The 22734-nt window shown below is 37.0% G+C and overlaps 1 protein-coding gene across 1 annotated transcript in view; it reads right to left on the bottom strand.

Moving 5' to 3' along the window:
* Positions 1-22734, bottom strand: part of LOC122788286 (sodium channel protein type 4 subunit alpha-like) — a 1768016-nt gene that overhangs the window by 843278 nt on the left and 902004 nt on the right. Inside the window, exon 6 of the mRNA XM_044055359.1 lies at positions 21538-21666. Within this exon, the coding sequence (XP_043911294.1) occupies positions 21538-21666 (129 nt within the window). The remainder of the gene's footprint in view (positions 1-21537; positions 21667-22734) is intronic.

Genomic DNA, 22734 nt, shown 5'->3' with positions numbered 1-22734 from the left:
AGTTTAGGAAGATTTCTTTTAACCCCTCAGAATATGTTGGTCTATGTGTTGAGTCAGTACTGTGTGTTTGGGGTGTAATGCTTACATTATCGATGACCCAATTGTTATTTTTGAGTACTTTTGCTTGAAAATCTTGTCTGCAGTGACATTGCGTAATTGCATCTGTCACAGACTGTATCCATTTCTCTAAGGATTAGTTGGTTGTCAATGAACATGAGCCAACTCCTACATTGTCTCAAGATGCCCATGTCTATCAAACTGCTGGAGAAGAAATTGGGGAAAGTACACATGCATGATGTCAGGTCTTTTTTACGCAAATTACAAAAGGGTGGTACAGCAGGCTAACTTGGGTGCTGGAGTGAAAAAGACAGCAGGGCCTTTGACAGGTATTGGAAGAAGGTCTCTTTCACTTCCTCATTAGCTTTCATAACAATTAACTGCCAAGCAGACATGCCAAAATACTTACTTTCCATTTTTTGCTGACACTATATCAATTTATTGCTAATCTTCTTGCCTCTGACATTAAAACCACTCTGGCAAATTTGGTCAGTCTTGCCACTGAAGTTACCAAACACTCAATATGTGCATGCAGCGCAGTGGATGCTGCAGCCACAGTATGAGTGATGTGGAGGAATGCTTGGAGAAGGATTTGATTCTTTGTTATTCCTCAGCTGATGTACTTAAGAGGTTAGAGGAAAGAGAAACATGAATGCCGGCTAGCCCTGTTCAAAGATATCAGAGGAATTATCCTTTCAGCCTTTCTTTTGGCCTAGCACTTTAAATCTGCTAAACAGAAATTCACAAAACAATTCAAGAAAAACTGACAGGGAGACTTAAAAAAGAAAGGGAGTGGAATCCAAGGATTCTCCTTCATAAAAAGTGCCCGACTACCTTTGTACTTTACCCCTCCACATTCTAACCATAATACCAAACTGGCAAGCAATCTTTCCCATCCCTACATCTCTGGAGACAGATAACATTAGATTATTGGGAACTGAAAATAATTCCCTTTCTAGTCAGGGAGCCCACTTTTTCCAAAGAACCAAAGTCTTTTGTTTCCTCAGATATTACCAGATTTGTTATCACAAGGTGTAATACAGCCTGCTTCTCCTTCTAAACAGGTAGAAGGCCTCAATTCAAGGATTTTACTAGCACAAGAAGGAAGACAATCAGAGACCAGTTCTGGATCTATAAGTCTTAAACACCTTTCTTAAAATTCTAAAGTTCAAAACATTAACCTTGCAATCTCTCTTCCCTTTTCCTTTATAGGTTCATAGGTTCATAGTTTAGTACTAAGCTAACTGCCCTTTTGAGCCATTTTAAACTTAGCCAATTATCCCTTGTGAGACTCAAACCCTGCACCTTGTGTTTGTAAGGCAAACACCTTAAACATTAGGTCACCCTCCCAACCCTTCTATTGGTTATATGCTTACTATAGATCTATTTATCTATGGATTACTTAGTCACGCTAGGCCTTAAGGATGCCTTCCTTCAGATACCAGTTCACAAAGACCATAGGACCAGCAGGTGTGGTTTTGCTTCTTCTGGTCATATCTGATTCATCTCCTTTGGGTGCAGGACCCCACTCAAAATCTTTTCTCACCCCTATCTACAAGCCCTCAAGTTGAGTGCATTGATTCTCCAGTTTCAATGATGGTCAGACAGTCTGCGCTTTCAAAGTCATCCACATTTTGACCTTTGCACAGAAACAATCTACCAGGAAGGTTTATAAGAGTAAATGGAAGAGATTTTCAATTTGTGCTTCCGGTAACAATTTGAATTCCTTTTCCGCCCCTCTCTCAGTGATGTTAGACTTTCTGGCTTCTGTTTTCCAGAGTGGGGTTAGCTATTCTACTATCAAGGTACAACTAGTAGACATCTCCAGTTTTCACCATGGGAAAAATCAATCACCCATTGGTTCTGTCAGATTGTCCAAGGCCTTCCTAAGGGGTACCTTCCTTCCTCAACACCCTTTACGGTTCCTGTTCCCCCTTGGGATATTGCTATTTTTCTACAGGCTTAACCAGACCCCCTTTTGATCCAGCAGCTATGGTAGACTTGAAATATCTGGCTTGGAAGGCCTTGTTTTTGGTGGGAATCACTTCTTTGAGGAAAATATCAGAACTCTATACCCTGTCCTGTAAAGCTCCTTATTTAGCATTCCGTAAGAATAGAGTTACTCTAGGATAAAAGTCATCCTTTCTCTCAAAGTGGCTTCTGAATAATCTCTTAATCAGTCTATCAAACTTCCTGTCTTTTTTCCGTGCTTTGACAATACATATTACACCTTCTGGATGTGCAGCATCAACTTTGTTTTTATTTGCATCATACTAAGAGGATTAGAAAGACTGACCAATGGTTAGTTTCCATTTCTCCAGCCAAATTGGGAAAGGTGATGTCTAAAATAACTCTTTTTCACTAGTCATTTGAATGTATTTCACATGACTATAAGGAGAAGGGATTATCCTTATCTACACCATCTAAGGCTCTTTCTACAAGATAAGGGGCAACCTCCACCACCTTCTACTAATGTCGATATGTTCATATCTCAGTATAAGTTGGATTTACAAACCAGGTCAAGAGCTTCCTTTGGTTTGGCTGTCCTCCAGAATATCTTTCCATGAGACCTCCCAAGGTTTATGGTAGCTGTGGACTCTTTCTCAACCATTCAAGAACTGACAAGAGAGACAACATCAGATACAAAAGTTATATGCTTACTATAACAATAGATCCATCTGTGTTGTCTGTTTCCATCCTTTCTCATCTTACCTCCTACCTTCCCTCATCCAATTATATTTCCCTGTTTCTGGAGTGACTGCACCTATAGTCCCTATGGCATGGTTATTTACTCTTCAAGCTTGTGGTTAGGAAGCAGACCATATCTCTGAAGTTTTAGTTTTATCAAGAGGGTATAACATTTTTATTATAGGGTATAGGAAAACTCGATCTGAGGTAAGTTTCTACTTGTGGATAAGGGGAGGAGCCTAAGCTTTGGAACCAAAGTCTGAGAGTGGCCAAAGTTGGAACATAGTTGGATCCAATAACCCATCTATTGAGAAAGGACAGAAGCAGACAACAGATCTGTCATACATAACTTTTGTTTCTACCTCTACAACACTTATCTCCATATCTTCTTTGAATATTCAATAAGCTACTGGTGAATTATTTGGTTCTACTACAAGCGCTCACATCCCAAAAGTTTGAAGACCACTGTCTGTAAGCCAGGGAATCAAACATCTCGTTACTTGTAGAGCTAGCCTCTCGAGCTTCACCTAAACATGAATTCAAAGAAGTAGCTGCTGCGCTTTACCTGAATATATTATTCAATTTTAACTGAGGTTAAGTACAGTAGCCATAGGGGAGGAGTAGCTGGGGCATTTTAGGGTTAGAAAGCAAGAAGGGAGTTTTACGGTTAGGGAGTAGGAAGGAAGTTTTGGCAATTAGGGAGTGGGAGTGGAATTTTAGGGGTAGGGAGTGAAATGGGAGTTTTAGGTTTAAGGAGTGGAAGGGGAGTTTGGAGTTTGGGAGTGAACAGGGAATTTAGATTTAGGGAGGGAGGGTTGGAGTTTTTGATTTAGAGACTGATCAGGGATTTTAGGCTTAGGGAGGGGTATGTAATTTTAGGGTTAGGTAATGAAGAATCAGATTAGGAACTGTGTTGGAGTTTCAGGGTTTGATAAGGCTATATACTTTAATAAGGTTAGGTGTTGGAATGGGTAACTAATTAAGTAAGATTGAGCTAGTGGGAGTTAGAAACCTTACCTTTTCAAGCAAGCATCGGTGAACAAATGTGCCATAATCTAGTAGCATTCAAGCACTTGTGGTAGACCTGAATTCTTTAGACATTGTAAATATTGCACATGCATTGTATTCATCCATGCATCTAATCATATTTTCATGAATCATATGGCACAGTATGTACTTACTACTGTAGATTTATACTATGTATGTGATTTTACATTTGTCTCTCAGTATTGATTGCTCTTGCTATTGCCACACGGGCTGGGTAGTGGCTGAAAAGGGTTTTACATCAGTTTACCCAGCTAGTTGTGGAACAGTAAATAAATTACATTATGTATCATTAATGAAATACAGTAGAGAAACATGCCCAGACTTTATATAACACCCCATCAAAAAGAAAAAAAAAACTTTCAAATACCCAGATACTGTTGAATTAAAACTGAAATGGACACTGGCATAAACATTTTATTTTGACAAATTCGACAAATTCCCAAATCCCAAAATGTTGCACAAAAATCAAATAATGTCTTGATGTTTATGATCTATCTTTATCAACATACTAGCCAGGTAAATGGACAGGTGTGAAGAACCTTTTCAGTTTTTTTTTTCCTCAAAATTTTTTTATTTTTCAAATACAGTTGAATAAATTCCATCGTATTTGTATATATCATCTTAAATAACTATGTACACTATTTACATCAGTCTGATACTATAATGGATCTCAATATATACAATTACTTTATAGGTATAACAATCCAGTTATCAGAGTGTATCTGTTCAGTTATTGTAAAGTGTCAATCAATGATAAGACTTTTTTCCATGGATTGTTAATAAATGGGTTTGAATGAATCCTTAATTCTTTAATTTTAATTTCCAACAATGCTGTGGTCTTCAGTAGGCTGTAGAAGTCTTCCAAAGTCAGTATTGTGTTTGTATTCCATCTTCTTATTTTACACTTCCTTGAGATTGCAAGTATTGTCCATACTAGACATATATTTGACTCATTCAAATGAGGACCTTCATACACATTTAATAGTACTAGAGCTTTAGATAAGTTAAATGATTTATTAAATAAAGCTTTTTAATACCATTCCAAAATGGCTTAATTTTAACACAGTTGAAAAAATGTTATTCCAATCTGCATTGTGTATTTGCTCACACCTCCAACATATTCCCTTTGTGGAAGTATTAATTTTAGTAATTCCATCTGGAGTTAATAATGCTCTGTGCAAGCATTTCCAATTAAAAATGTTCCAGTATTGCGTAAATGATGTATGTTTTATTGATAATAAAATATTTCATTTCATTTCTTCAGTTAGCTGTAATCAGTGTCTTTTTGTTATATAATTCCAATACAAGAATGTGGGTGTTGTTTTATAATCTATCAATATCTTGTAAAATTTTGAAATACTATTCCCCATGTCATAATATATGATTTCATATAGGTATTTCATAAGTTTAGGTATTTCTTTAAAAGAAGAATTACCAATTATTCTGCATAAATCTTGTGAATACGTCAGAATGCTTTGCATAGTTAGCCAAACTTGTTGTGGAATTTTGTACATTGTTTCTATTGTTTGCATATTGAAACCAACAAACAAATCCTTTCTGTTCCCAGGAATTAATTATTTCTCCGTATAGTTTATGTGGATAGCTCTTTGTAACTATGAATGGTGTTAAAAGATCAAACCAGATTTTTAAATCTATATTTGCATTAATAATTTTCCTAAAGGAGTCAATGTAATAATTAATCATATGAGTTTTAGTGGGCTTAGTTATGTTATATTGCATACTAATACATAATATGTGCCATGGCAAATTGTTTTTATCTGTTATTTGAAGTTTTATTTGTAAATCAAATTCATTTATTGATATTACAGTTAGTAATTCTTTCCAATTTTCAGAATATTTTGGACTTATCCAATCTGAGATTGTTTTAGATATTGATGCTTTTATATATGTTTATATATCAGGAAAGTTTAATCCTCCCTGTTTCCATGGTCTGATATGATGTATTAAAGATATTCTGTTTCTTTTGGGAAACCATAAAAATGTTATGAGGCATGAGTTTATCTCTTTGAGTATATTCCTTTATGGTAACAGTTGTATTGCCAAAGCTATATGTAGAATCTTGGGTAGTAAAACCATTTTTATTAACTGTAGTCTATCTTCAAATGCTAATATTATTTTGTTCCACTTTTACACAGATATTTTAATTGTATTGATTATATTATTGTAGTTTTTGAGACTAATTCATTATTATTCTTGCATAACTCAATTCCTAGATATTTTAAGGTAGATTATTGTTTCCCTATAATGGGCGGCCACGGTGGTGCAGTGGTTAGCATTGCCGCCTCACAGCAAGAGGTTCTCCGGTTCGATCCTCGGCCGGGGTGCCTTCTGTCTGAGTCTGCATGTCCTCCCTGTGGTCGCGTGGGTTTCCTCCGGTTTCCTCCCACATCCCAAAGACATGCTGCAGGTGGATTGGATACTCTAAATTGGCCCTAGGTGTGCGTGTGAGTGTGCCTTCTATGGAAGGTTGGGCGCCGGGCTGGCAACTCGACACTGTAAAACTCCACTGCCATTCAATGTGCGGACAAGGTGATCCGCTGTGGCGACCCCTAACCGGGAAAAGCCGAAAGAAGAAGAAGAAGATTGTTTCCCTATAATGTGATTCCCCTTCGTCTGCAATTCTTTTTTTTATTTAAAAATAAAAATTTTGATTTATTGAAATGGAGTACTGAAGTCCTGTAAAATGTGTCAATTAAAATATCTAATTCTTCTAATATCTCTTTTGTATTGGATAATGTTAATAATATGTCATCAGCAAAGAGCATTACTTTAGAATTGTATTGTTCATAAACATCTACTCCTTTGATTTTTGTATTGTTATATATTGATTCTGCCAATATTTCAATAGCCAAAGCAAATAGAATCGGTGACATTGGACATCCTTGTTTAGTACCCTTTGTTATATGTATAGATTCAGAGGTGAAAGGACCTAGCTTAACATACACTAAATTATCTGCATATATATTCTTTAGCAGATGAACAAAGGAAGGATGAAATTCAAATAACATCAGAATTTTTAATAAATAGTCCCAATTTAGGGAATCAAAGGCTTTCTCTATATCTAAGCCAGTTATGACTGTTTCTTTGTTTTCTTTATTATAGGTTCATAGGTTCATAGGTTCGTACTAGGCTATCTGCCCTAGGGCATTTATAAGCCTAGCCAGAGTGTATGTGGCTTACACCACCCCTTAGGATGAGAATACTACGCCCTTTTAGGGTTTAGTTTACTATGCCTCTGTCTAGTAGTGACAAAGTGATGACCCCCGGGGTAAACCTATGATCTCCCATCCACTCGTCGAGATTTCTCTTGAATAGAGTCAGTGAGGGGCTCTGCCTAACATGGACTGGGATTCTGTTCCAGAGTGTAGGGAGCCTCTGGGTTATGAATCTGTCCCTCCAGCACGTTCTATTTATTTCTGTGTTGAGGTTTAAGTCACTTGTTCTCGTGGCTCTGATGGATTTGGATTTTTTGAGGTGGAGCATGTCCATTAATTCAGGATTGGACATGGACTTGTACGTCAGGCACAGATCACCTCTGAGTAGGCGGTATGCGACTGAATAGAGCTGGAGTTTTTTCAGTTGGGCAGCATATGACATATGTTTAAGACCCTTTATCCTCTTGGTGAGGAACTTTTGGGGTCTTTACAACTGCTGCAGGTGTCGGGTGAGATACATCCCAAATGGGGCATTGTACTCAATCATTGGCCTGATAAGAGAAGAGTACAGGGGCACAATGACCTCTCTTGATCTAGATGTGAAACCCTTCATGATAAGGTGGGCAATATAGAAGGTCTTCCTAACCACTTTGGCAATGTGAGTGTCAAATGAGAGATTACTGTCAACCTGGGTCCCTAGGTCCCTGATTACCTCTTCCGTACTTAATGGATTACCGCCTATGTGGTAATTTGTCGGTACTTTGTTTTTCCCAAAGGGTATGACTATACATTTTTTGGCGTTTAGCTTAAGGCCATGGCTCTGGCACCAATTATCCATTTCTATGAGGCCTCTCTGAAGGATGTTTGTGTCCGCTGGAGTATCAATTATGGCGCCCAGTTTGCAGTCATCTGCGAACTTTGTCAGCCACAATCCTCCTATGTTTGCCTGTACCTCGGAAAAATAAATGCCGAACAAGAGGGGTCCCAGGACTGAGCCCTGTGGGACATGCTTGTGACTGGCTTAGAGTCTGACATAGCTCCAGCAACTCTGACCCTGTGGGTTCTGTCCTTGAGCCAGTTTGCAACCCATCTTGTGACATATGGGTTTACATTTAAGCTGGTGAGTTTGTCTATGATGCCCGAGTGGGGTATTGTGTCAAAGGCTTTTGCAAGATCAAGGTAGGCTGTGTGAACTGCCTTACCCTCATCAATTGCCTTAGTGACTGTTTCAAAAAAGTCGACCAAGTTCAGAAGGCAGGATCTGCCCTTGACAAAGCCAAATTGGGTAGGATCCAATGTCTGTAGGTCCCCAATGTCTTTGTTTATGAGTTCCATAATGATCCTCTCCATAGCTTTGCAGACCAGGCTCGTCAGGCTTATGGGGCGGTAATTTCCAGGGTCCGTAGAAGCACCGCCTTTGTGAAGTGGGACCACTGTTGCCGTACGCCACTCTTTGGGTGCGTATCCTGTGGTAAGGCTAAGATTAAACAGCAGCCTTATGTGTGGGTTTAGTTCCTCTTGAGTTCATGTAGCACACAGCCGGGACACCATCCGGTCCCATTGATGCTGTGTTTTTAGCTTTAGAGAGGGCGGCTCTCACCTGGGCATCTGAGATGTTAGGGAGGCTACACTCTGCTGGGATAGTTATTTCTCCTTTTGGGGGGGAGGAGAAATTTGCACTGAACCTGTCTGCCAGAATGTTGGCAATGTCAGTGGGTTTAGTGTATTTTGTGTCATTTTGGACTAACTCTGAGCATATCTGGGAGTTTCCACCCAGGTTTCTAACATAGTTAAAGAAGGCCTTGTGATTATCTTTTGTGTCATTTGCGATTTTTCTCTCAAAGTTGGCCTTGGATGATTTTATGAGTGATCGTAGTTTTTTGCTAGTACTGATCAGAGATGCCTTTCCTTTTAGGGATTTTGCTCTGTCATGTAGTAGCTTCCTCCTTCTGTTGTAAAGTTTGTTTATGGCTGGGGTCCACCAGACGGTCGCCTGCCTTTGGGGAATGGGTCTTGGTTTTATTTGGGATTGCATGATCCATGCATTCTTGAAGGTGCCCATAGAAGGCATTTGCAAGGGATTCAGCAGTGTGGGTTGTGGTTTCCACTGGCCCAGGGGCCTTGAAAGATACCACTTCAGTCTTAAGAAGTGTGAAGTTTGCTTTTGAGAAGTTCTTCACTGTGGTCTTTTGTGCAGGGGTGGGGCGGATGTGGATTTCCAGTGAGATTAATTTATGGTCTGATCTTACCAAAGAGGGATGTACTTCCGGTGTGGAGCATTTTGTCCCCATGTTTGTGATGATCAGGTCTAGTATATTGTCTCTTGTGGGAATGGTGACTAGTTGTTCCATTGCATTTGAGTTTATGAATTCTAAGAACCTTTGGGCTAGAGTGTTGGGGCTTGAGTAATGTTCCCAGTCTATGTTTGGGTAGTTGAAGTCTCCCAAAATGATGGTATTTGGAGAGACATTCATACTCTCCAGTGTCTTCAGGAAGGCTGTGTGGGGTTCCTGAGTTTGAGAGGGTGGTCTGTAGCATGCTACAAACTGTAAGGCAGTTTTGCCTATGGTTAGTTGCACCTGGATAGTCTCCGATGCTTCATGCGTTGCCACCAACCTGGAGGTGTGGGTATCTTTGATGAAAATGGATACTCCCCCTCCTTTTGTGGTTCTGTCCAAGTTTTGGGGCCGGAAAGCATGATATGAGGTAAAACCTGATAGTGCTGGGGTGCTCTCAGGAGCCTTGAACCAGGTTTCAGTCACTGCACAGACATCGATGTTGTCCATACTGAGATGGGCTTCGAGGGCGTGCATCTTGAGGTTTAGACTTCTGGCATTGAGCAGCATTTCCCTTAGTTTTTTTCCACTTGTGTTTTCTAGGGAGGTAGGTTTGTCATTTGAGCCTTGCCTAAAAAAGGCACTATGGGGTGGCAAGAGCCTTGGCCAATATCCGGAAGCCCAGGGGTGACAGGTGCAAACCATCCCTTGCGAAGCAGCGTGGCTTGTCAAGCATGTCATCCCAAGCAGACAGACACTGGATCCCCTTAGAATGACACCAGTAATTAAGCCAATTGTTAAAACTGATAATTTTGTCTTTGTACTGTGGCATCATTCTTGGTGAGGGTAAGATGCTGCTCAGGGTCAGGGTCATAAAGGTCTGGGCTACATAATCAGAGAGCTCCTCTATGTCTCTTTTCATGTAGTCCAGGGAGGTACGTCTCAGGTCGTTTACACCTGCATGTACAATGACTGAGTCATATTTGTACTTGCTGTGGAGTGACCTGAGTGCTTGTGTTATGTGGCGGATTCTAGCTCCTGACAGGCAGCTTACTGTGACCCTCTCCTTGTTCAGTCTGGTGAGCGGGACGTCAGTGTGCCTGACTATGGAGTCACCTATTACAAGTGTGTCTGGCATGTTGTTTGGCCTTAAGGGCTGTGACTGTTTAGCACACTGACTTTGTGAACTATGTGTTGCATTTGCTATGTCTTGAGGTGGTGGTTGCTTGGGTGTCTGCTTTGGAGGCCTCTGTTGTTTTGGTAGATTTTTAATCAGCGCCTCAGTATGTTTTTGTGTGTTTATGTGTTTGGTTTGCAGTTGTGATAGTTCTATGTGAGACTGGGTTTGTGGTGTGCGTGGTTACCTTCTCCTCCTGACTGGTCTTGCCAGTACTGAATTGAGAGAGCTCAGCCTCCAGTTTGGCTATATAGTTGCATCTTTCGCATATATTTGTATTTGTTGGGAGGAGGAGAAGGTTGTCTGTGTACATGAGGCAATTGTAACATTGCCTCAAGATTCCCAGATTCACCAGCTGAACAGGAGAGGACGCTAGCAACTGACCCTTCGACATGCTAGAAATAGTGAAAAAGATTGCTGTGTAACTGAGTCAGAAAGGACCTATAGGGAAATGGGTACTCAACAGAATTTAGGTGAATGAAGTACTTTTCGTTTGTTTAAGAGTGCTTTACCTGTATACAAAATGCTTTAGGAGCAAGTGCTGTGCTTTTCAGATAGAGTATAGGCTGTTTAGATTGCAAGTAGAACAGTTCTAAGGGAAAAATTGAATAGCAGACTTGGCGGAGCCAGAAAAAGTTTAACCTTGTTTAACCGGCGCTGTGCTATGCTCACGACCGCGCAAAGCAGTGCAAAGGCGGATTTTAAGCAGTGAACTACAAAAGAGCTAGGAATGGTCCCAAACAACCAATTACTAACAGCTTCTTGTGCTGAGGTCACTTCCCCCAAGGATAGGTAGGCTGCTCAAGGCTCCCCACTCCCACTGGTGAGCAAAGAAACTTCCTTTTATCCAAGTAAGGTAATGGACAACACAGGAACTACACCACAGCCCAGAATACAGCAATGCCTGTATACTGGTCTAAACTAGTCGAAAAAGGCAGGAAAACAAGGATTATTTTTTTGTTTTTTTGGGGGTTTTTTTGCAGAAATACACAGAAAATGCAGAGACAGTGATAAATTAGTTACACAGGCTAGCACACTTTAGTGGGCAGCCTCCACAGTTCAATTAAACAAACAAACAAGCAAACTTTCGACTAAATTCGACTAAATGTAACTTTAAGTGCAATTTTTAAAATAAATGCAGTAATCAGTAAAAAAACAGTTTAGGCTAGTTTAAAGTAAGCAGCAGAAGCTATTTTCAGTGAAAAAAAAGCAAAAATACTTAAATCCAGAAAGTAGTCGCTTTTTCGAGTTCCTTGCTGCTAGGACCACTCTGTAAACCCACGTGGAGCTTGTCTGAGCAGTATAGCCAGAAAAAATGGCCAGAGGCGGATTTTAAGCAGTGAACTACAAAAGAGCTAGGAATGGTCCCAAACAACCAATTACTAACAGCTTCTTGTGCTGAGGTCACTTCCCCCAAGGATAGGTAGGCTGCTCAAGGCTCCCCACTCCCACTGGTGAGCAAAGAAACTTCCTTTTATCCAAGTAAGGTAATGGACAACACAGGAACTACACCACAGCCCAGAATACAGCAATGCCTGTATACTGGTCTAAACTAGTCGAAAAAGGCGGGAAAACAAGGATTAATTTGTTTTTTTGTTTTTTTTGCAGAAATACACAGAAAATGCAGAGACAGTGATAAATTAGTTACACAGGCTAGCCCACTTTAGTGGGCAGCCTCCACAGTTCAATTAAACAAACAAACAAGCAAACTTTCGACTAAATTCGACTAAATGTAACTTTAAGTGCAATTTTTAAAATAAATGCAGTAATCAGTAAAAAAACAGTTCAGGCTAGTTTAACATAATATATAAGAGACATTATCCTTTTAATATTGTCATGTGTGTGTCTATGATATATAAATCTAATTTGATCATTATTTATTGTTTTGGATAGTGGTAATTTTATTCTGTTAGTTAATATTGTCATAAATATCTTATAGTCATTATTTAATAATGATATAAGTCTATATGAGGTACAGAGGTTTGGCGATTTCTTTTCCTTTAGGATTGGTGTGATGAAGGAATATCTCCAAGAGGGTGGTATTAAAGATTGTGACTGAATTTCTAATAGAGTTTTATGGAAGAGGGATAGTATCTTTGAAGGAAAAAGTTTATATATTTCCATAATTATGCCAACTATACATAGAGCTTTATTATTTTTACCTTCTTTTATTGTATCTGTAATTTCTTTGTAGGATATGGGTGCTTGCAGATCTAGTTTTAATTTTTCTGTGTTTTTTTTTATATTAGAACATTTTTCATCTAGATTTAATTGATCAATATGTATATTTTCTTTTTGGAAATGTTCCATATAGTGTGATTTCTATAGGCATCAAGAATGTCACCTATATCTGAGACATTTTTCCCTTTCTTTTCCTGGAAGGTACTTTTAATGTTATTAGGTTTTGATTGTATTTTGATTCTTGTGGATAAATTATGTAGATATTTGGGAGAAATGGCCAAGGTATTAATTTTTAGTTTTTCTAAAGTTAAACTAGTTTTATGTGTTAGAATTTCATTGTATTTATTGTTTAATACTTCTACTTTCTGTTTCATCTCCAAATAATTTTGATTTTTTTCAGCTTTTACTGACAAAAGTTTGGATTGTAGATCTAATAATTCAGAATCCCATTCTCTGATTTTTTTATACCAAGTTAAGGTTTTACCATATAAGTAAGCTTTTAATGAGTCCCATATCATTATTTTACTTATCTCTGGGGTGTAATTAATATCTAAGAAAAACTGTAATTCAGATTATAACCAGAGTTTGAACTCTTTAATTTTAGTTATATATGCTGGAATTCTAGAGTTAAAGATTAATGGTTTATACCCATTTTGAAGCTTCAGTATCAATGAATTTTGGTCTGAAAAGGGGCAGGGAATGACTGAGAAATTAATGATTATAGAGTGTAAGTCATGGGCAGCAAATATTTTATCTATTCTAGTTTGGGTACCAAATCTTTGATCTTGATGGGAAAACAACAAAAGATTTATCTTCTTTAAATTTGAAAGTATCTACAAGATGAAATGATTCTACCCACTTGTTTAAAGCTTTTGATACAGCAGATGTACACAGCGGTCTTTTATTTGTAGTTTCAGAAATATCAGATATACAGTTAAAATCTCCTCCTAATATTAAGTCGCCTTCATAATTATTGGAAATGAAATCCAAGTGTTTTTTTTAACAATTCCTGATCCAATGCCTGGGAACCAGTATAGATTGGCTAGGGTTCATATTTTGTTATTATATTTAACTATTACTAATGCCATAAGGCCTTCTTTATTTTCATACTTATAAATGATTTCTGGGTTAATCACATTTGTTTTTCATAAAATTGTTAGCCCTTTTGTCTTTGTCTTATAAGTGGATTGCGCCAATATCATATATTCCTTAGGATTCCATTTGTAATTGTCATTTGTTTTGAAATGAGTTTCTTGAAGGAAGACAATTTGTGCTTTGTTCAGTTTTAAATATTTCAGTAGATTTGATCTCTTGCTAGGATTGTTTAAGCCATTGGTATTTAAAGATAATAAAGTTAAATCCATCTTAGGTTATTTAAACTATGCATTTTTTTGTTTTATTGTGACTATTAAACATTTTCCTCTGATAATTATAAAGTATATGTTTGAGCTTTTAAAGGAAATTATCAATTTTATACTTCGAGTGATTACCAATAAAGTAATGTTTTGGTCAGGCATACTAAAAATATTTTTGTGAAATAACAAATTTAAACTAACAAATGTTAACAAAACTAAGATCCGCACTAGCCATGGAATGAAAATCATTCCTAATCTGATGGATAAAACTAAGTCCATCAGATTATCGCTCATACCTTGACAATCCAGAACATCTGAGCTCCATAAGTTGAATTATCATATGGAGAATATTTGTAATAGGAATAAGAAATATTTATATTATTTTGAACAGATATAGTATTACTGTAGATTAGACAGAATTTGAACACAATATAAATGTCTACTTATTGTATAAGCAATTAATATTGACATGAAAAATAGATGACAAGCAATTCAATCATAGTAAAGTAAGATGTATCATATATAAAACCTCAGTAAAAGATTATAGCACACAATTATTTAACATATTCACCCTTACTAATGAAGTCTTTCAAAACTTATTACTTAATGTAAATAGATAGTAATAATATTCATACCTAATGTTTATAATACAATGTATTTTACTAGATATATCAGAAGTTATATTTCATTGTTTGCCAGCATTAAGTACTCACTTTGTTTGTTGCTAACTTACTTAAAGCATCAAGTTTGTTTTATGTAAACATAGATGAAAGTTAGTGCATTTTAATTAACAGTGCATCCCTCTTCCCCCCATTTCCTACACATAAGGATTTTCATATCTGTCATTTCTTATTATACAATGAGTGCAATTATAGGTTAACAACAACAAATTCACTTATTGTGATTAATGATTACAAGTTCCCTTTCCATATTCATAAATTGCCATTTTATGGCATATCCTGAAAGTTTTTAGATTTAAATGGCAACATTCTGTTTTGTATAATCAGCAAAGGTTAAACTGAATGATTATTGTCAATTTAATACTATTTGTTCAGAATGTGATTCTTACATTCTGTGACATTCCTAGTTCAGGCTTCTATTATTTCTCTTGAACAACTTTGTCAGTTTGATGTCATGTATAAAACATTCACAAACAAACTGGTATAGCAACAAAACTTCCAAAATGAAAAAAGGCTACAGGCAACAATGAAAACTTCCACAAACAGACCTTTAATCTTCAAACAGACAAGTAATAGCTTTTCCTTTGGTTCAGTGACCAAAACTTCATCAGATCATTAAAAATTACACACCTACCACATTAAATAGTATAAAATAGGTCACATGATCAATTACACCAATTCAAACAGCCCTTTCAATTTGTATTAAAAAAAGTACTTTAAACAAAAAACAAATACACATAACCATGCTTGCATATAAAAAATATCAAAAGTATTAAAAATACATCTGCTACATAAAAAATATGATAAACAAAAATATATATAATTAAACAAGAAAAATGTATATATACTTTGAGGGTATTGGCACCAGCAAACATAGGACTAAGGTAAAAACATCACTATCTTTGTAGGCTTCTTAGCTTTAAGATGCATGCTAAAGAGCATGCATCATTCAAACCTGGCTGACAATAGACATTCAATGTTATTTGCCACAACAACTCCAGAAGTTCTAATTTTAAAGAAATGGTCCCCTCGAGGGTCCTGTTCTAATCGATCAATAATCCAAAAACTAAAAGTGTGGTCAGGGTATTCTTGAACATGTTTTGCTAATGCATTGTAGTTTCGTAATGCTATAGATATGTTCATATACCCTTTCCTTAAACTTTTGGTCGGTTTTCCCGGCATAAAAACATGAGCATAATTTGCATGTAGTCAAATAGACCACACTTTTAGAACAACAATTAAATCTTTTTTCTATGTAAAACGCTTCCCATGAATCTTAAATTTTGCCCCCACCTCCATAAATCGACAATATGGAGAGTTTTCGCATTTATACATTCCTGCTGTTCTTACTGTTATAACCTTAGGTTTCTTAAGTAAACTTTTCAAATTAGGTCCCAACCTAAGGATAATCCTTGGTTTAAACTCAACTATATGTTTTAGATGATGAACGATGCATGCTCTTTACCATGCATCTTAAAGCTAAGACACCTACAAAGATAGTGATGTTTTTACCTTAGTCCTATGTTTGTTGGTGCCAATACCCTCAAAGTATATATACATTTTTATAGTTTAATTATGTATTTTTTATCATATTTTTTATGTAGCAGATGTATTTTTGATACTTTTGATATTATTTTACATGCAAGCATGGTTATGTTTATTTGGTTTTTGTTTAAAGTACTTTTATTTTTAATACAAATTGAAAAGGGCATTTGAATTTGTGTAATCGATCATGTGACCTATTTTATACTATTTAATGTGGTGGGTGTGTAATCTTTAATTGATGAAGTTTTGGTCACTGAACCAAAACGAAAGCGCTTACGTTACTTGTCTGTTTGAAGATTAAAGGTCTGTTCGTGGAAGCTTTCCTTGTTGCATGTATAAAACATTAGTTACCTTGGTAACAGCTTAAGTATTATGTATGGTCAAGCTGTATTACAAAACCACAATTCAAGTTAAAGCAATTACATGACTTGTTATGCATATTTACTAATATAAGAAAATCATCATGCTTCCCCTTGATGTTCAATATAGTGTATGTCATTTATGACAAGTTAAAACAATAGTGTTATTATACACAAGCCCATGTTATTAAACTGAGTGTCTATTGTCAATTTAATACTATTTGTTCAGAATATGCTTGTTACATTCTGTGACATTTCAAGTTTCAGGCTTCTATTGTTTCTCTTGATCAACTTTGCCGGTTTGATGTCATGTATAAAACATTATTACCTTGGTAACCGCTTAAGAATTATATATGGTCAAGATGGGTTACAAAAACTACAATTCATGTTAAAGCAATTACATGACTTATACATATTTACTAATATAAAAAAATAATCGTGCTTCCCCTTGATGTTCAATGCAGTGTATGTCATTTATGGCAACTTAAGACAGTAGTGTTATTATACACAAATCCATGTTATTAAATCCTGTCTTTAATATCTAAATTCAGCAGACTGCTTCATCTTGTATGACGATTATATATTTTATGTCTAGATTTACTAAAATCATACATTACATAACTATTGTGTTTTTTTTTTTGGCTGTTGCTTATTTGAGAGACCACAAGCTGTAATGCTTATTCTTATTAATAGCTCCTTCCAAGCATGCTTATACAGTCCATAGACTTTAAATTATGAGACCCTTCTAGTTTCTTATTTGTTATAAGTATATTTCCAACCTTACATACACACATATCAGTACTTCAAGCATAGGCAACAATGCCCATCCAGTTTTGCCAGAATACCATTCACTAGTTCATGTGGTGTGTTTCCAGGCTGTTCTTAAAATATCCAAACCAATATTTGTCCGGTTCCATTTTACCAACCTGTTCCATGCAGTGGACACTCTGCCAGTGAAACACTCAATGCACTTTCCATTCCCACAGATATTTCCATGAAGGAAATCTGATGACTCTCTAGCACTTCCCGGCAACCCCAAACACCCCTAGAATCAGCTATACCCATATGCCCAACACGTCCGAGCAAGCTCACCTTCCAGACCACTACAAAGGGTACTGCACTAGACCAAGTGCTCTTAGCCTTTCACAATAACTCAGACTTCCACTCTTATGTAAGTCCTTAATGTGTTTGGACCAAAATACATTTTAAATATAAAATTGCGCTTATTTTTTATTTTATTTTTTATCAAGAATCAACTTAATGAGCTAAATGAAGTGTTGGGAGACCATCAATATGTGTACATGTGGTTTAAAACAGCCCTTTTATTATATATATATATTTTTGTAAAACCAAAAACGTCATTGCCGAGAATCATCTCAGAAGCTCCTAAGAGGCATTAAGCATTATTGTCACTCTGTCTCTGTTACCATAGCAACATGGGAGCATCTGTTTCTGTTAGCGTGTCTGTGTACTGCATACCAGAGGCTCACGATGCACCTGAAGCAAAGCTTCACTTCACTGCAACTTCAAGCCTAAATTCCCTTCCTTTCAGCAAGGCAGCAGCCAGGAAAAGAACAGAGAGCAAACAGATAAAAAAAAAAAAAAAAACTCCCAACAAGCTGCCACAACAAAAGACAACACACTCCTCCAACCCTCCCAACTCTCACTCAGCAGACGTACAAACAAACCATTCTCTGCCAAAATATCCCAAATCACAGTTTTATCCACCCCCTTCCCCTGGATCCAGGCTAAAACACCAAATATCTCTTCTTAATACAGAAGCATCAGTAAACCTCGATCACAAGCCACAACCCATAGCTTCCCGGAGACAAAAACAGCAATATATAACAGCTGCCAGACACGGCTGCATCCACATACACCATGTCAGACTTAATCAAACAGTACTCAAAGCTATGATACCTGCTATAATTGATATTAACTATGTTTAGACAGAATAATAATGACATTTGTACTAGCTGCCAGACACAGCTGCATCCACACACACCATATCAGGATTGATCAAACAGCACTTGTAGCTGTGATACCTGCCATAATTGATATTAACTATGTTTAGACAGAATGATGATGACATTTGTACTAAGAGCTTGCTACTATTATTCAACCAGGATATACATGACATTTCTAAATCATACTTTAACTGAAGAAGGCATTAGTCTCCATGACAGCATTTTTTTCAAAACACTCTACTGTTACTGCTATAATATATGATGTTAATTTGTTACATTTGAGTCTGAACTCTGATGAATGGTACCTTGTTGAATTAGTTAATTAATTACTTAAATTATTATAAGTAAAATCCATGAAAAATCAATGAAAAATGAACAAGATAAGTATTCATTGAGTTCAAGTAGGGGAATAGAAACGTCTATGTTTGTATTATATGTTGCTTTGTTTGGCTTATATATAATGTAAATAGTAACCCATCTTGACCTACCTTTGTTTGTGAATAATTATTGGACTCTTTGAACATTCTGAATAAATCATTACTGTTTCTCAGTTGTTTAAGAATCCCTCCTTTTTTAAATAAAAACATATGACAACTAATGTACCATATCAGTTGATACTTTGAGAGATGAAGTTGTAAGAGTTATTTTTTTTGGGACAGCTATCTTGGAATCAGTTCAAGGAGTTGTTTCTTTTATTCTTTTAAGAGTAGGGGCCATCCATTCCATTTCATCTGGGATAGATACTATGTTGTTGTTTTTGATGAATATAGTGGCTTTTTCTAAGTCATTAAAGGTTTTCATCTCATTGGCAAAAAGTATTTTTATCTTGGCTAGAAAGGCCAGGTGTGCTTTAATGTTGTTTTGTTTCAACAGTTTTATTATTGGCCAGACTTTTTTCCTTTGTTCTAGTATTCTGGAAGAATAATTATTGTCAGACCTTATCAGGCTTTGATTGTATTTTAAGGGTGATTTTCTCCAAGCAGATTTTAATATTAGTTCTTTGTCCAGAAATTAAAGAAATTTTATAACTATGGATCTAGGTGGAGTATTTGTTGAGTTAGGTACAGGTTTCCTCAGTGCTTTGTGCGCCCTTTCAATTCCAAATGAAAGTCCCTCTTTCAAGTCTAAAAATTCAGGAATCCAGGTTGTTAAGAATGAAATAATGTCTTCTCCTTCAGTGTTTTCAGGCAGACCCAAGATCCTTATGTTCAAAGTAGTTCCTGTAAGGTAGATGTCATTGATTGCAGTTCTTTTTTCAAAGCAGCATCTGGATGAGAATTCCTTGAGTTGTTCATATTCAGTGACTCAATATATTTCCAAGTTACTTGACAAGAAAATTTTTGTATATCTCCACCAGAATTGATATTTATGCAGTTTAGCAGTTTATCTATAGATTTCTGACATTTTAAACTTGAAAATAATAAATATTTTCCTATATTATTATACTAGTTTATGGAGCTCTCAAAATTCACTGCTCTCAGTTGGCCATCTAAGCTCCGCCCTCAACCTTTTCAGTTTTGACCCTCTCAGTGCATCAGACTCCTATTGTGGAGTGTATTGTGGCATGGAAGATACAGCCCTGACTGTCTCCCAGATACCCAAAATTTGAGTAGAATGCAGGAACATCTAGGCAGCAGTGATGAGGGTGATCAGCTAGTGCCTGCTTGCCCATCTTTGGGAGTGTGAGAGGTACTTCTGGTATTTACCACTATGCACATAAAGGCTTGCATGGCATTGAAATTGCCCGGTCTGTGTATGTGGTCCTGATGCTACCAAGCTGATGACAGTAGCTCTCAACCTCATGTGTTTGGAAGCATGTCTACACAGGAAGGGCACTGTAGTTCCCCATGGCCACATTAATCGTCCAATGTGAGGTTATGCCTAACTGTCCAGGATATTGAGAACTTCCCTTTTAACCGTCAGCCAGATTAGGAGAGTGGCAGCACAGTGGGGGAGTGGTGAGCTATACAGTTGGCTTTAAATGCTACAAGGGAGAATCAGTGGTGATATCAACCCACTCTTGTGGACATTCAGTCTGCTAGTCAGAACGGTCAGTGGTGAAGGATTGGGGAGACATTTTTTTTATTTTATTTAAGAATTTTAGAAATTTGTTAAGTGGTAAGCCCACTGGACACAAGTTCCCTTTTCAGGGACAAACCAAGACTGCTGCCTGGTTAAGAGACTTGGTCAGAATCACATAGTAGGCAAAAGAAGGTGAAAGGAAAGAAACCGTGTTACTTTGGAAGGAGTTTGTTAATTCAGAATTAGTCTTCACACATTGCTAGACAAGTAGACAGTATGCTGCAGGAGGGCTGGCAGTCATTGAATACCTGGGGTACAGTATTCTTCATGCCTGTCTGGATAATGGTTCTGCCTATTTGGCTTTTACCTGAGTCATTGGCCACATTATCAAAAATAGGGAACAAATGGACAGAGACTAATTAGAAGATGGCTACTGGAAGTTAGGGAGGTGAAAAGTAGACAGGGGGAAAATAAACAAAGGAAGCTTTTGATAGTCAAAATGATATATTGTAAAGCCCTACCCATGCAGACCAATTTGTGATAAGCATTTACACGACATGTGTAACCACCCACCAGTGTGAACCTTGGCTCTAGATGATTGTCACTGTTGAAGTGACACCCCAACCCCATGTGCAAAAATGGGAAAAAAGGGTAGAGGATGGATGGATTCTGAGACATTTCCTGTGCGTTACGTCTGCGGTTTTAACAGTCAGATCAGTCAGATGAGGTTATGTGCTAGAGTATCTCCTAATTTTGAAAGTTAAAATGAAGGCAGACACCAAAGCACCACAAGGATGCCAAAAAGTTAATAGATCTTAGTAAGATGTTACAGAGCTGCTTTCTGCTCACTGCTGTTTAAAGGGAAATACGTTGTTAGGTCATGATTTTGACTACTGTAAGCACCACGTAGAAAGTACAAGAGGGTTTGTAAAAAAAAAAAAAAAAGAAAAAGCAAGTTATAGAGAAACAGTGAAGTTTATAATTCTCTACAATTACCAGTTACTTACGCCATAACAATGACACTGAAGTCCAGCCAGTTCCATGGGTCTCGTAGGAATGTAAAATCATCAATAACAAATCCTCTAGCCAGAATCTTTACTAATGACTCAAATGTGTAGATACCAGTGAATGTGTACCTAGAAAGAAACATAAACATGGATGTTAAACAGTAACTTCACAAAATGAGGAAATTACGCAAGACATAGCTAGTTTATTTTATATATGTACTGTTTTATACAATAAAATAAAAACAATGTTATTTTTGACACTGGATTCCCCAATTTGGCATAATTTCCTCAACATTTTAAATGAGCACTGGAGGCTGTAACTGAGTGAGAACTACATCTGTACCATGTGATCCAGTCATGTTTCATCACTTTTCTTTGCTTTATTATAGAAGAAGAAATATGGAAACTAATGTAAAATAATCCATTCTGCGACTTAGCCTACCATTAATTCATCTTTCGTACTTACGGAACCATGTAAAAAGGGATTAGTTGGTGGAGAATGGAAACTACTTTCCATTTCTGTCTATGATACTGTCTACATGTCTCTGTTTCTGTTTGTCATTTTCATTACTTAAAATCACTTTACTGATGGAACTTTATGATTATGAAGTATGCTGTCTTGCTTTTATGGTAAAAAATGCTATTGCTGTTGGCTAATTTTCTTCTCTTATTAAGCCACATCTTCTAGAAAAGTACAGTTGTGTAAAATTTTACCATAACAGTAGATATCCTTCTCTTCACGGTTGCAGTATTCTTAACATTAGGGATCTCCTGCCCAGTGCAGCCCAACATTCGGTCAGTACACCAGACCCTAGTGATCTTATTTGTGCCGTAAGTCACACATATGCCCCCTGCACATTTGTGCTGTGTATATGTGTATGTATGCAGGGATATGGATATCTGATGCATGCATCACCATGACCATGAAGTCATATGTGCTACTGAATCTTGTTTGTCAATAAAATGAGTCTAAAAGTGAATGCGGGTGCATTGAAATCTTACAGACACTGAATTACAATGTTTCATTTACTATGACGAAGAGCTATGGGAACTTCTAGTGGAAATTGCCTGCCCAGAGCTTGTGTTTTAAAAACTACTTTTGTAAACTTGTATGCCTTTAAGCTTAGGTTTGCCTAGGCAGTTGCAGATGTGTCAAGGCTTATTTAAAACTCTGACCTCTGTGCTTGTTATCGGATT

The sequence above is a fragment of the Protopterus annectens genome, chromosome 13.part0 (assembly GCF_019279795.1).
Source record: "Protopterus annectens isolate FY-2018-M chromosome 13.part0, PAN1.0, whole genome shotgun sequence".
Taxonomy (NCBI): domain Eukaryota; kingdom Metazoa; phylum Chordata; order Ceratodontiformes; family Protopteridae; genus Protopterus; species Protopterus annectens.
The sequence above is the reverse complement of the archived record's forward strand: the minus strand, read 5'-3'. Positions and strand labels throughout refer to the sequence as shown.